This window comes from Pectinophora gossypiella, chromosome 21 (genome assembly GCF_024362695.1).
Source record: "Pectinophora gossypiella chromosome 21, ilPecGoss1.1, whole genome shotgun sequence".
Taxonomy (NCBI): domain Eukaryota; kingdom Metazoa; phylum Arthropoda; class Insecta; order Lepidoptera; family Gelechiidae; genus Pectinophora; species Pectinophora gossypiella.
Window position 1 is genome coordinate 5,830,786 of NC_065424.1, and position 19,918 is coordinate 5,850,703.

At 38.4% G+C, this 19,918-nt stretch overlaps 2 protein-coding genes across 3 annotated transcripts in view; both read right to left on the reverse strand.

Moving 5' to 3' along the window:
• Window positions 1-1,476, reverse strand: part of LOC126376742 (uncharacterized) — a 24,392-nt gene extending 22,916 nt beyond the window's left edge. For both annotated transcript variants that reach the window (XM_050024308.1, XM_050024307.1), the window contains exon 1: window positions 1,318-1,476. The gene's annotated coding sequence lies outside the window, so the exon portion shown is untranslated. The remainder of the gene's footprint in view (window positions 1-1,317) is intronic.
• A 6,633-nt stretch (window positions 1,477-8,109) lies between these two features.
• Window positions 8,110-19,014, reverse strand: LOC126376483 (isoleucine--tRNA ligase, mitochondrial). The gene is made up of 12 exons (XM_050023884.1): window positions 18,786-19,014; window positions 18,523-18,645; window positions 17,801-18,168; window positions 16,981-17,094; window positions 16,123-16,322; window positions 15,580-15,746; window positions 14,743-14,976; window positions 13,936-14,102; window positions 11,233-11,371; window positions 10,268-10,422; window positions 9,383-9,526; window positions 8,110-9,113 (listed from the first exon to the last, which is right to left on the reverse strand). Exons 1-12 carry the CDS (start codon window positions 18,978-18,980, stop codon window positions 8,261-8,263), a joined length of 2,859 nt encoding a protein of 952 aa, XP_049879841.1. The 5' UTR covers window positions 18,981-19,014; the 3' UTR covers window positions 8,110-8,260.
• Between the last annotated feature and the right edge of the window lie 904 nt (window positions 19,015-19,918).

Genomic DNA, 19,918 nt, shown 5'->3' on the forward strand with positions numbered 1-19,918 from the left:
GAAAGAAATATTGGTTCACGTGCGATAGTTTTGCCAGGCCGTAGAGTATCTCTCTGATGCGGAGCAGTTTTTGGTGACCAGAAAGTATTTCCGTACTCTACATGACGTTTTGAGTAAGCGCCCCATACATTATTTTTACCCAAAGGGGCTTCTTCCAAAATCGACAAAATTTTGTATGGCGGCCATCTTTTTTTTCCGCCATTTTGTTTTTTGCACCGACGTTTGGATTTGATCAAGATTTAAATACGTTTCGTGAAAGAAAAATTGCTCCAGGTTGTATAGTTTTGCCAGGCCATAGGGTGTCTCCCTGATGCTGACCAGTTTTCGAAGGTCGGGAAGTTTTTCCGAAGCCTAAAGAGCGATCCGATCAATATGACTTTACAAACGCACTAGTCGCTCCTACGATTTTTGAAAATTCCCCTCGATTTCTCTGGTCTTCCATCATCAGATCCTGACTTCCTTGACATGGGACCCCCTTGGGTATATCTCCTTTCAAACAAAAAAAGAATTATCAAAATCGGTTCATATACGACGAAGATATGCCCGAACAAACATAAAAAAAAAAAAAAAATATACGGTCGAATTGAGAACCTCCTCCTTTTTTGAAGTCGGTAAAAAGGGACACGTCAGCTCAGCAATATGTTGTGTCACTCCGACATTGAGGGAATGCCACAACACACGCACCACACAAAAGTATCAATATTTATTTCTACAAGTATATTTTACAACCCCTCTACTTTTTTTTTGATAAACGTAATTTACTTATGAGTAACTTGTAACTTGCGAACGTGTAGACTTGTAAGTTTTGATAAACACGGCACTGATGATGATAGGTAATAACTGAGGATCATACTTACGAAGGTTTCCGTTTTTTCTTAAGTGCTTCGACAGAACTAGAAGTATTATCGGTTTCTGTATCGGTATACAAAGGGGGATATTTACCCATTTTTTTAAAAGTTGCCAATATGACGACTTTTTATGTTAAACTTGTGAATTTTGTCTATTTTACAACACCTCCGATTTTTAGTTTGCTAACATAATTTCTTCAACATACTTGAGAATATAATTTGTGGGCACATTTCTAGTTACTTTTTATTATTCAATTGTATTGTTTTTATGGGAATTTTTGATTTTTTATCGGATTGTTTTTAGTTTTTTGGTTTATGTTTTGTTATGATGTCAAAAATGTCATAGAAATTCCTCCTTCTTTTTTGTTTTCGACGTTTAAAAAACATTATTCAAGAAAGATCATGATGAAAAAGTAGGTATTGAAATCTAACAAAAGGAAAGAGCAACACGGGAAAGGAATAGACTTACGCAGGCGTTCCCCTCTGCAAACAACTGCAAACCTAATGTCCTCGAGACATACTTCTATAAAAACTAGTTGCAGTCGGCCTGCGCATTAGACTGAGTCCTTGAAAAATGCCTAATTTACTGAAAGTCCTTTTATCGATAAATTGTACAACACTTTCTCGCCCCGCGAAAAGTTTCACAAAATGAAATGAAATGATTTTTTCGCCGAAAGGCAAGACAAAGGGAACTATGCCCATACAGCCATGTCGTGTTTTTTTTTTCTTGATGAAAATTAAATTAATGAAATTATGAAAGGTGAATTGCTTCGATGTGGCAATTTTAACCCCCTGGCCTTTCTTTAAAACATTCCTGGACCTGATCGCGGTATGTACGCCTAGGCCTTCCTCTTCCAACTCTAGTGGTAGAGCCTTTAAGCTAAATTATAAAAAAAAAAAACAAATAACGATATAAAACCAATTTGAATATGGAATAAGTTCTAAACAAAACAATGGGAACAGCACAATTGGCAGTACAATGACACTCATTGTCTATTCTCAGCGCAGACAAGCGAATTATTTAAACAATTATAATCCAAACCGAATAAATAGCTTCCCGCCAAATGAATTGCGGCCAATTAGAGCGTGTGTACCTTGTTTGAATTTCGAATGACGAATAGGGTTGCCAGTAATATACAGATTATATTTTACTTATCGTTATTAATTTATTCTAAACGCCTAGGAGCCAGATGTTATTTTTTTTATATCCGCATGGATCCGTTCTGCCTCATCATTGTTTTCTTCCCTTATTCAAATTAAGAACAACATCGGTAAATATCCTCGGCCATTCTCACACTACAGTGACCCCGTGCACCGTCGCGGTTGGTGGTGGCACAGTGTTTTATAAACCCTGTTTTTGTTTCATCTTGTTGTTTCTAGAAAGTACTATAGGTATTATCCCGGGGGGTTAGAGGCCACATAGAAGCAATTGAGTCGTGTACTAGGGTCAAGATACATTATAAAATTCTGATTAGTTAGGTACTACTTAAATAAAGACAGATCTAAAGCTAAAAAAATACACTTTATTTTTTCTATTTAACTTATTTATGAATTTTAGTCAAGAAAAACGTAATAACATTACGTAAACGTAATATCACGTTTTTCTATGACGTCACATTGTGCTTTTATAGAAATTGCATAGTAATGTCGTGTTTTGACGTTTAGTAAAAAGTAACTGATTTGACTAGTTGGCAAACTAAGTAGCCTATTTTATTAAAAATGAATATTGCAATTTGACATTTACGTATAAGTAGGTAGGTAGGTTCTAAATAGCATTTTTTTTTTGTTTTTTAGATGAATTGCTTCTATATGGCTTCCCGCCGCCGTGTGTATTGCCAATCTAAATAATAGCGAGCTCAACCCTAATTTTTGGAATTCCGTCACCATCAAAATTTTACCACAATTTAATCTGAGATACAATCACTTTATTATTCGTCGGACGATGCCGTCTTCTAATCATTCGATTGTATTGTTTTATAATCCGAGAAGATTTTATGATTTATTCTCTTGTTTTAGTGGTAAGCAGTGTTTTGAATGCTAAGGTACGTTATAAGCCGAATTTGCATTTAAATTGTATAATTTTACATAAGTACTTCCATCTCTATATAAACCTACAGTGGAGTACGGACCCTGTAAAAAACGGGTTAACGCTAGGGAGATAATGATGATTACACGAAGGGTGGTAAAGCGTGATTTTCGGTAGTCATGTGTTAATTTCCGCTTTGAAACCGGTAATTTCCGCTTTTCCGGTAAATTCCTTAAGTTTTACTCCCATACTTCATACTTATACACTTATAAAAAAAATATTCTAAATACTTAAAAAGATTTTATATAAAAAGGTTGTAAAAAGATCTAATATCAACAGTAACCTACAGGGCTTTATTATTATTATTTCCCACAGGGGTAAGCAGAGACTATTGAATTCTTTCTATTCACTTCTCTTGCTTCCTCTCAAGCCAAGCCATTTGCGGGAAATCTACAATAAGTCACGTTAAAAAAGCTTCCTTTTCATTGACGGATCGTTTTATACCCGCACGCCAGTTCGGCGTAAACATCCTGCAGCTTACATCATTAATCTATTCCCGAGGTGCATTAACTTGGTAACGCCTAAGTCCGCCGGACTTCGGTCAGCTACGATGTCGGAAGTTGCAGCAACTTCAGCTAGAGTTAGCGCAACTTTGTCAGCTAACAGCTATGCACTTCATACAATATCTCCGCCGCAGTCGTTGTGAGTTAGCGAACTGTTTTCTTTTAGTTGACGGGTGTAGATATTATTTCAGAGTAGTTTGTAGATTGTAGAAGTTTGTACCTTTTCTGCTGCGCTGGGTGTACCAGCGATAAGTGTACCTACTAGTGGGTGTCATAACGGCCTCCGTGGTCCAGTGGTTGAGAGTTGGGCTCACGATTCGGAGGTCCTGGGTCGAATCCCGGTGGGGACATAACACAAAAATCACTTTGTGATCCCTAGTTTGGTTAGGACATTATAGGCTGATCACCTGATTGTCCGAAAGTAAGACGATCCGTACTTCGGAAGGCGCATTAAGCCGTTGCGTTGGTCCCAGTTACTACTTGTGTAACTGGGACCCGGAGGGTGAGACGTCACATTATGGTTGTATGAATTATCGATAAAAGAACTATCGATAAATTCAAAAATTCGTTCAGGGAAAACAGGTGGCGAATGCCTGCGTATGTCTGCTCCCTCCCCGTTGCTCTGTGATCCTACATGTCAACTACACATACGGTTCATCAGAGTAGGTATGTGTATACTTATGCAAGTTGGTTCCAAATTGAATTCCGTCCCGGCGACACACAATTACCTAGGAACTACGAGACCTAAGATTTGCATTAGTTCAGGTCATATGGACATTCCTAGACTGACAAGTACCGTCGGAATATACAGGCATGTTAGTGACATCGTAATATAAATTGGAATCCTGTTGGAAAAGTCATGTTTTTTTTTAATTAGGTATGTTCAGTTCCATACTTTTGGGACAGAAAATGCCACTTGATATGAACTCAGAATCATGGCCCGAATCATTCCTCAAAGTTTTCATTACGATGTCACTAACACTCTGTATGTGTGGTATATTGGATAGTTTATCGCGTTGAAGCCACCACCTGCCTACCACCTGTCCAGCCTGATTCATGCTCGCCGTGAAGACGTATCGGGGGCTCTCTCGCCCCTTATAAATCTAATAAACATTGACTCTTCCAATTTATAGAGTACCCTGGTGTTATTGCGCTCAAGTGCTGCAGTTTGTCTTCATTTCAAACTAAGAGCGAGGCTGATAGACCTCAGAGGCTTAGGGTAAAAACGCAGCTAATTTACCCTAACGCCAGTTTAGAATTGACCTGTTTAAATTCTATATTTGAAATTAAATTAACACGTTCAATGACCCCGATTCCTGCAGACACCTCCTAATTTTATTTTAAGTTATACCCGTCATTTTCCCGCCGAAAAGAAAGAGACGGGAGATTGACAACTGTTGATTTTAGTAATTAATGAACAACCCGGACGAATATAATAGGTATCTCACTGGTATGCAATCCACTTGACGTGTGGAAAAAAATTGGAAGGGTTTTTAAAATTCCTGCCTATAATTTTATGCTTGTCGATTACCCGTCCCTTTCCTTTTCGGCGAATAAGAAAATGACAGGTATAACTTAAAATAAAATCAGACGGTGTGTACAGGAATGAGCACCACTGTGTAACTGAAAACTAGACACCAACCCCTCACGTGCAATGTTATTTTTCGATAAACACATTGGAATTTATGTACATAGACACACTGTGATAAGAAAAAAACAATCTGAAAAGCCTCCCGTTGGATTTTGCCATATTCCCTAGTGCCCCACATATGGGACATGCTCGTACGACTTTCAAAATTGCCTCATAGGTGGTTCATAGACAGTGAACGTGTTAAGTCACAGTGATTCTAACGTTTACCGGCTTGAACCCCGAATAAAGAAATAAAGCTAGGTACCTAATTAAGACGAAATCTCGAAATGGTTTTACAATTAGCAATCTCCTTTGGCACTACTTTGATTCGATAGTGTCACAGAATATTTGTTTTCCTGTGACACTACCAAGCTATCTAATCTTCTTCATAGATGAACTTTTTACTTGAAGCAAGTACTGGCAGTTATGATAATGAGTGTAATTAGCCAGAGCGTCAGAGCTTTTTGGCGGGAACGGGACGGTTGCTTTCTTCATTGAATAATCTAAATAATTAATACTTAGTGGTGTTTTGTGGTTAATAATCGCATTAAGTTAGTCGGAAAACATTCGCGATAGTGTTATTATATCGGAATATTCAATAAACAAAGTGTACCTAACTATTTTCGCTTCGTGCTAACAAGCCGAACAAACTCGAAAGTTTATGCGGACTTTTGAGTTAACTCGTTTGGGGTTCGGAGTAGGAGTCTGCTCCGAAAGAGTGGGGGCTTAGTTTTCATTATTCATCGTCATCACCTTTCGTCATTTCATTAATCATCATTAAGAAAAAAATAGATAAGACATGGCTGTATGAGTATAGTTCCCTTTACCTTGTCCTCCGGGGAAAACTAAAACAATAAAGTAGTAGTGTCACGGGGAAGAATAATCTCCCATGACTCGACTGGTAGTGCCTAAAGAATATAAGGGTTATATGTATACTGTACACCTCCTTAAGGCTGTATTATTACCATAATATTTGTCGAAATATCGCAATAAAGAGCGCAAACACGAGAACACGAGATTCCGCTCGACAATATAAACAACAATATCTCCACCGGATTATTTCAATATCTATGCAGGTACCTAACATGAGTTTATTCGTAAATTCCAGACATACAGCGACGATGCAAACAAATATGTAGACAAAGCATATTTATCCTACAGATGTATTATCCTGTATAAGCTTTCCGCACGCGCTTATATCGCGCACAAACTCCGAGCAGGGTATGCATATGCGCACAGCGCGACAACGCGTATAGAAAAATACCGGTTCCGATTAGAAAGCGATGCGATTTTCAAAGAGAATATAACCACTAAGTACATGCGATTTTGGCTAAGTGTCATACGTCTATTTGTCAAAGCTCGCGATAGTAGTCGCGGCGCGCGCTACTGCGTAACCGTGCAGACTCCGCTGGAGCGATTTAGTGTAAAGCCAAATTCAAATACCTATAAGCACTTCATACAAAACGTTTTACACGTCGTTTTACACAGACACTACACATTGACGTTATCGTACACGCACATCTGTGTGTGTGACGTCTGACGCCATACGATTGAAGACTAAACAATGTCCGAGAGAGGGGTGAGGTGAACGTTGGTTGCCGTTCTATACGTAGTATTATTCATTATTCTATAAAGCTTCATTCTCTGGAAAGGGCTTCTCGAAAGCAATCGAATGATACCAATAAAATACCATTATGACGTCACGATTTACGTCACTCACGCGTAGTGTCACGACTTCCTATCGCCATTCCTTTCTAACTTCCCGATTTCGAATGACTGTAGGAGTTCCGGTTCTGTTTTCCATCAATTTATCTTTGACCTACAATGAAAAACGTAGGTATAATTTTTCATACTTGTCAACTACGCTATCGTGGACGTAAGTAAGATACCTTCACCTGCCTTAATCTTAATAGTTACAACTTATCTAATTTAATGCAAGTCTCAAAGTGTCCAACAAAGGCGACTGCAGTATAATTGACTAAATCCAGTTTAATCCGCTGCCAGCCGGATTTTACTAGAACTGACTACATTTATCTCCAGAGAACCAATTAGACATCTTAAGTAAAATTATAATTGGGTAGTTTCCTAGGTCAAAGATAAATTATGAATTTCTGATTACTAAATAAAGACAAATCTAAATGTGTCAAGAAACATTTCCTTTTTTCTATTTAACTTATTTATGAATTTAAACAAAGAAAAATTTTATAACTTACATTTTGTCCCGTTTTTCTATAAGGTCACAGGTTGCTTTTTCATACTAATTCCATAGTAATTTCATGTTTTGACATTTAGTAAAAGTAACTTATTTGACTAGTTGGAAACTAGCCTATTGAAGAAACTTAGAAAAAGATAGCGAACACTACCGACGCGACGCAACGTAAGAAGTGTACGATCTGAGAAGAATCACCTATACGAAAATCAATTATTTGAGTAATCTTCTTATCATTCTGATATTAAATATGACAAACTTTTAAGCATACCACCTAAATAAAAATAATTCAAAGTTAAAAGTAGCATCCTGTAGTCACCAAACGGGTTTCACCCATTACGCACACTATCGTAACATTGAATGATACCTATCCTAGCATTCTTTTGTCGAACGATCATTACTATGAACATAGCAACTTGTTATTCTTTATGTGAGGTTAGTTTGATATAGGTTTTATTATCATCTTTAGATAATAAAACTTACTGATGTTTGTGAGACGAACGAACTGAGGAGACTGGTACCGAGACAAACCGTATTGTGGTTTAACGGTATCAGTGGTTTACCTAATTATGTAATACATGATATAAATAAATTAAAAAAAAAAAGTTGTCATATAAATACATTGAGATCGTTTAAATACATTTAATTTAGTTCCATAATAAAAAACACATTTGTCATCATATCTAGTTAACAATTAAATATTAGTTTTCGGTAAAAACACAAGTATTAAATGTTAATTGTATTGAGAATACCTGGTCTTCTGATACCATGATCCGAATCTTGTTGTTATGGCCTTATTTGAAAACAAAATACAATCACATTTATAACTTAGCATTTATTAACAACATAAATAACTAAATGCCTAGCCTACAGCCTAGATAATAAATAATGCTCCTTACCTGCACCGTGTTACCTTAGCAATAAGGTCGCCTTACAAACTTCAACAGTCAACAATAATGTAAACTATGCAGGTAAATCTCTCGCTTATAAACATTCAACAACCTTTTCACATCTCAAACACTTATCACTATTTTCTTCAACATTATACTTCCTGCACCTTAGACACTGGTTCCTATCACTTTCATTCAATTTTATTTCCCATTTCCCGCCAATTTTGACGTTTAGTTTGACAGATGACAGCTCTAAAACTTCAGTGAGCCAACTGTCATTGACGCCATCTTGGAAATTCAATGTATTTATTTCTTCATATAATTCCGAATCTAATTCAATATTTGCAGTGAATTTCTTTAAATTTTCGTTTTTAGCTAAAACACAAATGTCTCTCTTGATATCCAAAACCGTGTCCATTATCTTCGTGTCAACTTTGGCGCTCAAAAATGGTAATTCCGGTGTAAAATAAAAAGGTTTCTCGTACATTGGATGGTGTTGCCAAACTTCCTCTATCAAATGCGGCAAAATAGGCCCTAAAGCTTTGCACAAAGACACTAATAATGTATGAACTACTAACTGGGCTGACAATCTTTCTACAGAATTTTTAGCTGAACAATATAACCTATCTTTTACGCAATGACAATACAAAGCTGAAACTTTATTGCTTATGAAATAGAGTGCATTTTGGGCTACATGGTTGTATCTAAAATTGTTATAACAGTCTTCGATTTGAGACAAGAATTGTCTACTTTCGTGAACCATGTATGCGTCAAAGTAGTTTAACTCAGGGTTTTGGGTAAAATCTGACTTTTGGAGATCACTGATGACGCCTAGAAGATATTTGAGTATGTTCCGGACCCTGATGACTTCGGCTTGACAGTCGTCTAGGAGTTTCTTGCTGATGATGATCTGCGCGTGTTGCGTCGCGTGGCTGGCTACCCACCACCTGTATACAATAAATTGGCATAATATATTATAGAACTTCTGAGCTTGAAATCTACGTCAATGAAATCAATTAGTTCAGAAAACTGGTCAATGCATATCTCACTTTTTAATAGCATTTATGTTTAGACTCTTCGCTCCTCACATAGGATTCTTAAATTATCGATATCACTTTCCATAAACGGGATCACTTTCTACATGCGAAGAGCTACTCAGGACCTCTGGTCACTCGTTCCGCTTTGGAAACGTTCCCAGAAACAGCACACCACTGACCTTAATGTATCAATTCCGTACGCTGGCTGGTTATTCTTGTCCTTCCCTCCGTTGATGATGGTGTAGGGGTCGATCACGTTACCTATCGACTTGGACATCTTGCGCTTCTTGTCGTCCACCACGAACCCGTGTACAAATATCGATCTGTCGAGAAAATACTATGAACTATACTATGATAGAGATGGAGAGTTTACTTCAAATAAGGAAATTAACATAATAAGTAGGTACACGTTGGGCATAGATTAAGGAATAATACTACGTATAGAACGGCGCCTCTCCGCTCCCCAACAGCGAGTGTGCTAGGTGTACCTCACCCCCTCTCGGTCTTAGTTTAGTCTTCAATTGTAAGGGCGTCAGGAGGGCGACACACAGATGCGCGTGTAGGATAACGTCAATATGTAGTGTCTGTGTAACGAGGTGGTTTGAAAACACCCAGACAGTTCATTCAAAAACACAGTTTTCCCCTGGGACCAGACAAGCTGTCATCCCCCCCCCCCCCCTCCCACAGAGGCCGTTACTGCACTGTAGCAGAGCACACTGACCGTCATCATTTTAATTATGAAATTCTCATTCCATTCCGCATTTCCTCTCATTTTACACTCTTTTGACTCACTGCATCCCCGACCTTCATTAAAACAACACAAGTATAATATTATACTGTTTAGGGCCGTGCCCTCTAATTCTTGATTCTTTTGTGAAGTGTATATATTCCTATCCTGTTTGTGAAGTGTTTTTATTAAACTGTATATATTCCTGCTTGCTGCTTGCTTCTAATTTATCATCGTTATCACCAATCACTCCCCTACTCTGCCGGCACGTCGGGATACCATATCCTCACCACCCAGCGTGCCGCAGTGGCGCAGACAAAAAAAATAAAGCACTTACTGGTAAGGAGGTTCCCGGGTGATCGCGAGGGAGGTGAGCAGCGCGGCCTGAAACCAGCCCGTGAGCTGGTCCACGCCCTCCGAGTACAGCCGCGCCTGTTTGCCACACAAGGTCTGCCACGACACGCCCGAGTCCAACCAGATGTCCATTATGTCCTGCCGATCATGAGTGGCCAGTTAGTAGTGACCATTAAGCTCCATGCATAATTCGAGTTTGCTGTGGTATACAGATATCAACAGACGCGCGCCATTTTTAAATCCCGAAACCCACTTCCGTAAAGTTTGGTATCAGAATTGGAATTGGAAGGTAAAATACCGGGAAGAAAAGAAAACATTGTAGTTAAGAGTGGAAGTGAAGTAACAGTGAAGTGACAGTGTAGTAAGGACAGTGAAGTTTTCAGAATGCGTAAAGTGCAGTAGAAAGTGAAGTGACAGTGTTTGACTTACAAACGGACCTGCACCGCGTGTGTTGTGAATATTTTTTTTTCCAATCAAAAAATAACGATAGTTGTAAGAGTAACAAAACGTGACGTCAAAGTAAAGGGACGATAAAATAGGCATTCTTTTTTCAAAATATTTAAAGGCAATATTTCAAAATATATTAAAAGTATACGTTTGAGTAAGTCTTCTACGTCACTATTGTTAGATAGAAAAGAATCGATCGACCTAATATCGACTGATCACTATGCTAATGAACTTCACAACACTAGCTTACTGCGATATAATGCTTACCGCGCTTTGAGACGATTGTAAAATGTTATCTTATTGTAACATAATCACTAATTGTACTGAACTGATCGTTCTCTTTAACACTTTCAAGGACAGAACGTCTAATGACGTTCCGATTCCAAGGTTTCATACTGCCTATTATGAACCATCAATGAACCATGGTGTCTGCCCGTGAAAGAGTCAATACTAAATATTATCGTAAGATACTTTTGTACGTCTATCGTAAGAGCAACTCACCTTTCCTTTGGTAACCTCTTGATTCTCCAGGTCATAGTCCACCACTACGTCATACGGCAGCAGCTTCTTAACGTCACAAGTCCACCACGCGTCGGCGCCTTGCGTCTCGATCAGCGAACATAACTTGTCTATGATGCGTCTGTAAGCAGAGCAGGGTACTGAGGGACTATCCCGACTCATCATCATCAATTTAAAAGCCACGCTCTTGTCGGTGTAGCATTTTCCATTCCAGTCTATCAAAGGCCAATTCCTTGACTTCCCTATAAGACACGACGTTAATCTTTTCTTTTCTTTTTTTTTCTTTTTTTCGTTAACTTTCCAAGCTACGTTCCTCAAAAACAATATAATAAAATAATAATAATAATAAAACAAGATTATGATACAGTGGTTGGTGAGAGAGACTGGGGTCTGTGAGAAGCGTTAGCTTGTAGTATAGAACCCCAGGCTCCCCCCTCGGATGATTAGTGTCTATAGCTACTTATTTTATGTTTATATAACACAAATTAGCAGAGATGAGATTTGATGATACATAAGACAATTTTTTTTTTAATTGTTTGTGAGCGTGTGCGCATGCGTGCGTGCGTGCGTGCGTGCGTGCGTGTGTGTGTGTGTGTGTGTATAGACGCGCTGTAAATATTTTCCTTCGCTTAACCTTCTAATTTCATGGATAACAGACATATGCATCTTTTATCTTTGCTTTTGAGTATAAACGACCCTTGCTATTACTCAGGCACAATTGGGTCGTGTACTACTTTCAAGATAAATTATGAAATTCTGATTACTAACTAAAAAGACAGATATAAAACTAACTAAAAAACCATTTTCTATCTAACTTATTTATGAATTTTAATAAAGAAAAACGTAATAATAAGTACGGCATTTTCTCACGTTTTTCTATGACGTCACAGTGTGCTTTTTCATACAAATCCCATAGTAATTTCGTGTTTTGACGTTTAGTAAAAAGTAACTGATTTGACTAACCAATGTTGGAAGGAGTATGATCTTGACATATTTCATAACAGTTTGCCTAAATTCAAGAAACTTATTGTGCAATCACCTAGTCCTGACCGTTAGTTTAACTGGTTTAATAGAAAAAAAAGTTTTTTTCTTGTACCTATTCTTCTTTTTTTTTGTTGTTGTAGTGTTGCCTGGCTGTAACTTTTCGTACCTTTTGTTATTCCGTTAATTTTTTATTATTATTATTTTTTTTTTCTTAAACAAATTCTACATACATGTTAATTACATAAGTTGTGCACGTCTGTAATTGGTGCAAACACTAGTACTAGCCTTAAGAAAGTTTTATTAATTGTTGTGTGTTTGTACTGTTGATGTGCCTAATAAATAAATAAAATAAAAAAGACTAGCTGGAAACTACCCTATTACGTCTTCCACCCATTATTATTCTGATCAAAACCTCGGATATAGTTGTGAGCCTATGTTACGTGTATTATGGTGTGTGCACGGTATAAGAAAACCAGATGTGCTCAAAAGTGACAGCTAACATTTCAAGGTTAGCCCATAATAAAATTTACGTCCTTGGAATCTTGGAGATACCAATGTAATGGTAACACAGTGGTAACACTTACGTCATTAAAGGGCTAACAATGGCGGCTAGTCATAGGATTGAGCTGAGCATACCTGCGGGCCTAGCACCGTAAGCACGCGACTCTTTCTCGCCGCGACAGAGATCGTCTTTTTTTTTTGGTTTTCCCCGAAGCGTAAGGCAAAGGGAACTATGCCCATACAGCCATGTCTTACGTATTTTTTTTCTTGATGAATAATGAAATTATGAAAGGTGATGATGATGAAACCTAAGCCCCCACCCTCGGAGTAGACTCCTACTCCGAACCCCAAACGAATTAACTCAAAAGTCCGCATAAACTTTCGAGTTATGAAGCGGCTTCCTGCCACGAAGCGAAAATAGGCAGATACACTTTTTTTATTGAATACTCCGATATAATAACACTCGCGAATGTCTTCCGACTAACTTAATGCGATCATTAACCACAAAACACCACTTCGTATTAATTAATTAATATTAATTAGATTATTCAATGAAGAAAGCAACTGTCCCGTTCCCGTTTCCCGCCAAAAAGCCCAGAGATCGTCTGTCTCTTTCTGTGCAGTACCGTGAGAGAGTGACGGGTCACGTATGTCGAGGTGAGAAAGAGTCGCGCGCTTACGGTGCTAAGCCCGTTGGTTTTCTTATTCTTCTTTAAGTCGACCGGTTGCCATACAACCATAAAGTTGTAGATAGATAGATAAAAACATTTATTTGGTCTACAGACACACATGCATATATTATTATTATTAGTATATATTATTTATTCTTTTTTTTGTTATGTTGGTATCATTATATGTTTATTGCACCAGCCCGTGCTCCAATTAATAATCTTCTTTCACCCTAAGGTTGCCTGGCAGAAATTGCTGTTTAGCAATAAGGCCGCCTGTTGTGCTTATGTTTTATTCGTATGTTTATGTCCTTTGTTTTGTTGTTGTGCAATAAAGTATTATTGATTGATTGGTTGATTGATGCATACAAAAGAAAAAGATTAGGTACAGACAACCAATCAACAGAGACGAGGCTCTGTATTGAACACGCCAGGTATGTATGTGTGCTGTAGCAGCGCAAATCGGTCATAGCTCAGTTGTAGTTGGTTTTCTTATACCATGGGTGTATGTAGTATTCTCATCACGACTTACTCATCAACAATAGCATCTTCTCCCCTATATAGCACGGGTATGGGCACCCCCCAGGCGCGCTGTCTGGAGATGCACCAATAAGGGCGTTTCTCCAACTGCGCCCTGAAGCCCTGGCGAGACTGCTCGGCGGACGACGGAGGGAGGATCTCCACTGATTCTAGAGCTTTCTGGAACGATTCAGAATGCGATCAAGTAGGTTCACGATACCTGGCTGCTAAGCTGCTATACCCGGGTGTGAGCCGTCAATGCTCCCCATTTGTCCGGCCAAGTAATGTAATAAGAAAGTCAAGGAATAAGACGTTATTGTGCACGTAACCATGGCAACAGTAAGTTCAGTTTCTTAATGCCTATAAGCGCTAGATGGCGTAGCATGCATGATAAAATACGGTTTTTGATTTTTTCTTTTTACTGTTTCTTTTGATGTATGTATTCTTTTGTATTATTTGAGTTATATTCTAGGGTAGGCAGTGCCTCATACACGTATCTTGTTGTTGTTCAGCTGAGGCCGAGTCGAGTGGAGGAGCCGCGTAAACATCTTAGAATACGGGTGTTATGCGCGCCACTGCCATAGAATAAGTAATAATACTACGTTAAAACGGCAACTCCCCGCTCCCCACCAGCGGGTGAGTTAGGTTTACCTCAACCCCCGATTCTTACTTTAGTCTTCGATTGTAAGGGCGTCAAGCATCACACACAAATGCGCGTGTACGATACGATATCGTCAATGTGTAGTGTCTGTGTAAAACGAAGTGTTTTTCTATGAAGTGTCCAGATTATGCCACTGGGTTCAGACAAGCTGTTACTCACCAAAGCCTGATCTTTCAAAGCAGCAGTATCGATAAACCACTGCTGACTAGCTCTCAATATGACAGGCTTCTTGGTCCGCCAATCCAGGGGGTACGAGTGCACATACACGCCCTGGTGTACTATGGAGTCAGACAGGCGGCCGATGACGACGTCTTGACCTTCCTTGAGGACTGGGAGTCCGTTCAGTTCAGGGTCCAAGTTGGTGTAGCAGCCGGACTCGTCGACGTTGCAATCCTGGAGAATAAGAGGTCTTGTATCAGACTTCTTTTATGACTTATCGCAGATTCGATCATTATTACAGATCTCTAAACCGGCGAAGCATGCGTGAAGTCTTTGATGAGAGTGAAGGAAGCGAAGGTGATGTGGTGATGTGAGCGTCGTGGCTCACGCCGCGACTTATGCTAAGCGAGGTCCTTTTATTCCGGACGCCACCGCAGATGATCGGGCCGTCAGTGCGTTGCATTTAGAATACTTGGTTTTATTATTATTGTTTTTATGATTTTGGTTTGTTTTTCTTTTTGTTTTGGTAATTTTTTTTTTGTCTATGTACTTATTGATTTCCGTGTGGTTTCTGTCCTGTGTTAAATGTAATGTACCTGTCTGTCTGTGTCTGTGGTGTCCGGAAGTAATAAATGTTTCTTTCTTTCTTTTCTTATGTGTCCTGCGGGCTTAGCACCGTAAGCGCGCGACTCTGTTTCGCCTCGACATACGTCACCCGTCACTCTCTCACAGCACTGCACAGAAAGAGACAGAGAATCTCTGTCGCGGCGAGAAAGAGTCGCGTGCTTACGGTGCTAGGCCCGCTGATCGTAGTTTAAGTAACATTTGTGACCTTACCACAGTCATATTATTCTTCAAAGCGACGAGGAAGTCGTCGGGGCCGTGCGCAGGCGCGGTGTGCACCAGGCCGGTACCCTTGTCGTCTGTCACGTGGTCGCCGGCGAGGAACGGGAGGGTGGAGCCCGTCAACTTGTTGTAGTACGTCGCGCCGAAGAGGCGGGACCCTGGCATTACACCGATATACATGAGCTCATGACTATATCCCAATAGTCAGAGGTACGGTCACGAGTACTAATATGTATACACTTTGAACATACTTACATACATAAACTCACACAGGTGTGGTGTACTTAGTTCATCTTGCGATGGATTTACAGTCACGAGCAATATCATGTACCCACTTTAGAACCCTGTCGCACTGTCATATTAGACAAATAATGAGACTTACGGTTCAAATTGTCAAAAAAGTTAATGTGACATGGTTTCAAAGTGTATAAAGTGTGTGTGTGTGTGTTTCACAGTGTGTGTGTGTGAAGTGTGTATGTTTTTAACAACCAAGAATAAATTATGTCCTAACCTAACCCAAGCTATTTTTCTCACCTTCAAACTCAACAACCTTCCTAATCTCCATCCCCAGTGTCCTCTCCAAGGCCTCGACCAGCCCGCTCGCGACCACAAAGTGACCAGGCCTGGCGCCGAAAGTGACCACGCTGTACTGCATCTTTGGGCTGTAGCACACTGCGCGGTTGGCGACCAGAGTCCATGGCGTCGTGGTCCAGATCACTGCTGACAGGGACTTCCTGGGTGACAAAATTATACTTTTTAATATTTTTTTTTATTAATATATTTCACCACCTATCACGCTGGTCTAACAGAAAGCTCGGTAACATGAGGGAACTTAGTGCATCTTGCGATGGATGTACCTTTGACTAACCCAATTGGGATGTAACCCAAAGTGAATTTGAGTTATGAGCTTGGGTTCTTTGACAAATTGTATTTATACACAATGTATCGATATTGGCCTTCTTGTGTTAATAGAAATTGTTTGCTGCAATATTTTACGTTTTTTAACGAACGTCTAAGGCCTTGTGCTGAGGTTTTTCTTGCAGGTTCATTTCCCTTGCTATACACGTTGTGAGAAGCTGCAATAGCTTAAGGCGGATGAGACGTTCGTTATGTAAAAAATGACGATTGAAAATGTAACCAAATACCTACTGAATAAAGATATTTGTGAATTTGAGTTTGTAGTTTATTATAGTTCAGTTACAGCCCCCTAGCATTATCCCTTTTTCACAGGGTCCGCTTACCTAACCTGAAGATTTGACAGGTCCGATTTTTTACAGAAGCGACTGCCTGTCTGACCTTGCAACCCGCGAAAGGAAAACCTGCCTAATACGGGGTAGGTTACATACCTCCGAAAACGCATTTCTAGTGAATGTTTTGTTATAGTTTACTTACCCAGGTATCATATCCTGAATATCCTGTGGTATGTTTTGGATAGGAAATGTCACATACACCTCCTTGCTTTTATACTGCGGGTTGTACTCTAGCTCTGCTTCAGCTAAAGCTGTTCTGAAATAAAAAAAAATATTATAGGTTAGTAAAAGTGGAACAACAAAAAGAAAGAAGAAAAGAAAAAAAGCAAGAAGAAGAAAAGTAGTAGTAGTAGGTAGGTAGTTAAGTTGCCTGGAAGAAATTTCCGCCTGTTGTACTACCTATCTAATTATAATACCTAATGTATTTTTAATATGAATTAAGTGCAATAAAAAAATTTTGTATTGTATTGTAATGTAAAAAAAATACATTTCCATATATTTTAAACAATAGTTTAACCAGCTGTTTTCAAGAATTGATTTCAGTCTTATTAAATTTTGTAACAAACAATCAAATGACTCCCTTCAACCACTTGGGAATTGGCCAATTTGCAAAAAATTGTGATAATCAATAGTTTTTTTTTTTATATAAACAGCCTATATACGTCCCACTGTTGGGCACAGACCTCCCCTCAATCAACCAGAAAATGTTTTATTGTATGTATAACGTTTGTTGTGGACTCTTGGAATAAGCTCCCAGAATCAATAGTTAGTGCACCATCAGTGAACTCCTTTAAACACAGACTAGACATTTACCACATGAACATTGATAATAGAAAATAACAATCTTAAAAACAAGTGCATTGAAGTACACGCATCAGCTCTGAGCTGCTAGTGTACATAAACAAATATAATAATAATAAGCTTCTATACGTACAATATATGACAAATTCCAACATACTTACTTAGAAGACGGTGACCAGTACACCGGTTTCAAAGCTCTATAAATTAAACCGGACTTGTACATCGTATAAAACTGATGTAACTGCTTCTTTATGTAACTTTTATCTAACGTCAAGTAAGACTGTCTTTCCCAATCAGCCATAACACCCCAACTTTCAAACGCTGCCTTCTGTTTCGCAACCGTTTCTAAAGCGAATTTCCTAGCTATGTTACGTATTTCTACCGGATAAGATATGTCGCATTTGGAGGATTTTTTGGCTTTTTGTAAAGCTTTCAGCTCTATTGGGAGCCCGTGGCAATCCCACCCAGGGACATAGTGGACCTTGTTGCCCTGTAAGACTTGACTTCGGTTGTTTATGTCTTTTATTATCTGGAATTATGAAATGTCTATTTATATTATGCTGCACACATTATTTAAGAAACCCACAAAAAATACATATAATCAAAAACTTTAAATCGAAAAAATATCTGACTTGAATGGGACTTGAACCCACACCTCTTGACAAGCCGGGACGAGTGTGTAAACCATTACATCTGCACGAGTAAATACATTTAAAATACATAATATAATTTATCAAATGGTTATATGACTATATAAATAAGTTTCTTTTAAGCTTTTTTTAGGAAAGAAGACCAAAACATAACTGTACTGAGAATTTGAATGTAAATCATAGACAAAATGAAAATATAGGTAACTTTTAAAGTGTAATAACACCATGTTTACCTTATTTACTGCATGCCCCATGTGCAAATCTCCATTGGCATATGGTGGGCCATCATGTAGCACAAATTCTGGACCAGATAAATGCTCTCTTTGCCAGCTATAGAGCTCAGAAAACTGAGCTGTCTGAAAAATCAAATAAGAATTTATTAGCTCCGAACTTTATTGAAAAATTATCTCTTTTAAGCTTTAAGGAGTTTAAATGTTTTTAAACCTAAAATTTAAGTGTTTTAATGTTTACTTCAAAGAAAAATGTATATTTTTACCTTCTGAATTTCTTCTTTAACGGCATTGCTAGATCGAGCCGGAAATTTAGTCGCTGGAAATAAAATCGTGTGTGAATACGTCTTCGTTTTGGGTTCCGCGGAACTTTTAGAACGTATACAAGCGATACAAGTCCATTTTGTTTTTATATTTCTATAATTTAGTCTCAATATAATCAAATTTTGAATTGAAAACATTTTTTGAGGTTATTTTGTTTTGACAGTAGATGTCTGCGTGTTGGTAGTCTTGGCTGTAGTCTTTATAGTTTATGGTAATAAAGATATCCATTCACGTCAAAGACCTTGTATAGAATAGACGGAGCATATTTAAGACGAAAGAAAAACATAGGTTTTGTCTTTCGCACTCATGTGAGCCGTCATAAGTTAAAAAGAGATAAATATACTATCGTCGTAACGTCTTTTGTACTCGTGTAGCGGGTTTGTTATAGAAACGTACCTATAGTATATGTTTTTGTATCAGAACCACTAGTGCCGTTCCATGTCTTTATCGACATTCTTATTGGCTAAATATTTCATGTTAGTCCAAGATCTAAAAAAATATACATTACAAATTGAATGATTAATTAAATACAGAAATAACGACCTAGTATCCATACCTGGGAACCACAAGTAAATTAGTTAAAACGATACCTATTTGTACCCTGATAGAAAGATACCTAAGAAGAACCGTACGTTGCGGTGACAGATTCAGAACCACTTATTCAACGTAATTATCATGGACAAACTAATACGACATTGCGGCCACCCTTTGGTTGCTATAAATCACATACCTACCCTTTTATAAAAATTAAATACACGTTTTTCATTGACTTGACCGGAAATCGAATCGGCTCTCGATACAAGAAGTAGACGACCTTCTAGTATATTTCGGGGATTATCTCAATGCGATTAAAGAATAAAAGCAAATACTTCTTTATAAGATTTTTATTCAATATAGTTAGAATACAATGACTACGAAGCACTGAACAATTCCGACTTTTGGTGATAAAAAAAAATATTTCCTCTTGTTCACTTTCTTTAGAAGTGTATAGTGTCGGCTCTGGTCGTTATAACTTTACCTGCAAGAATGGCACATATTAACGTGGAGCACACAAATACACAAGCATTGCATGTTT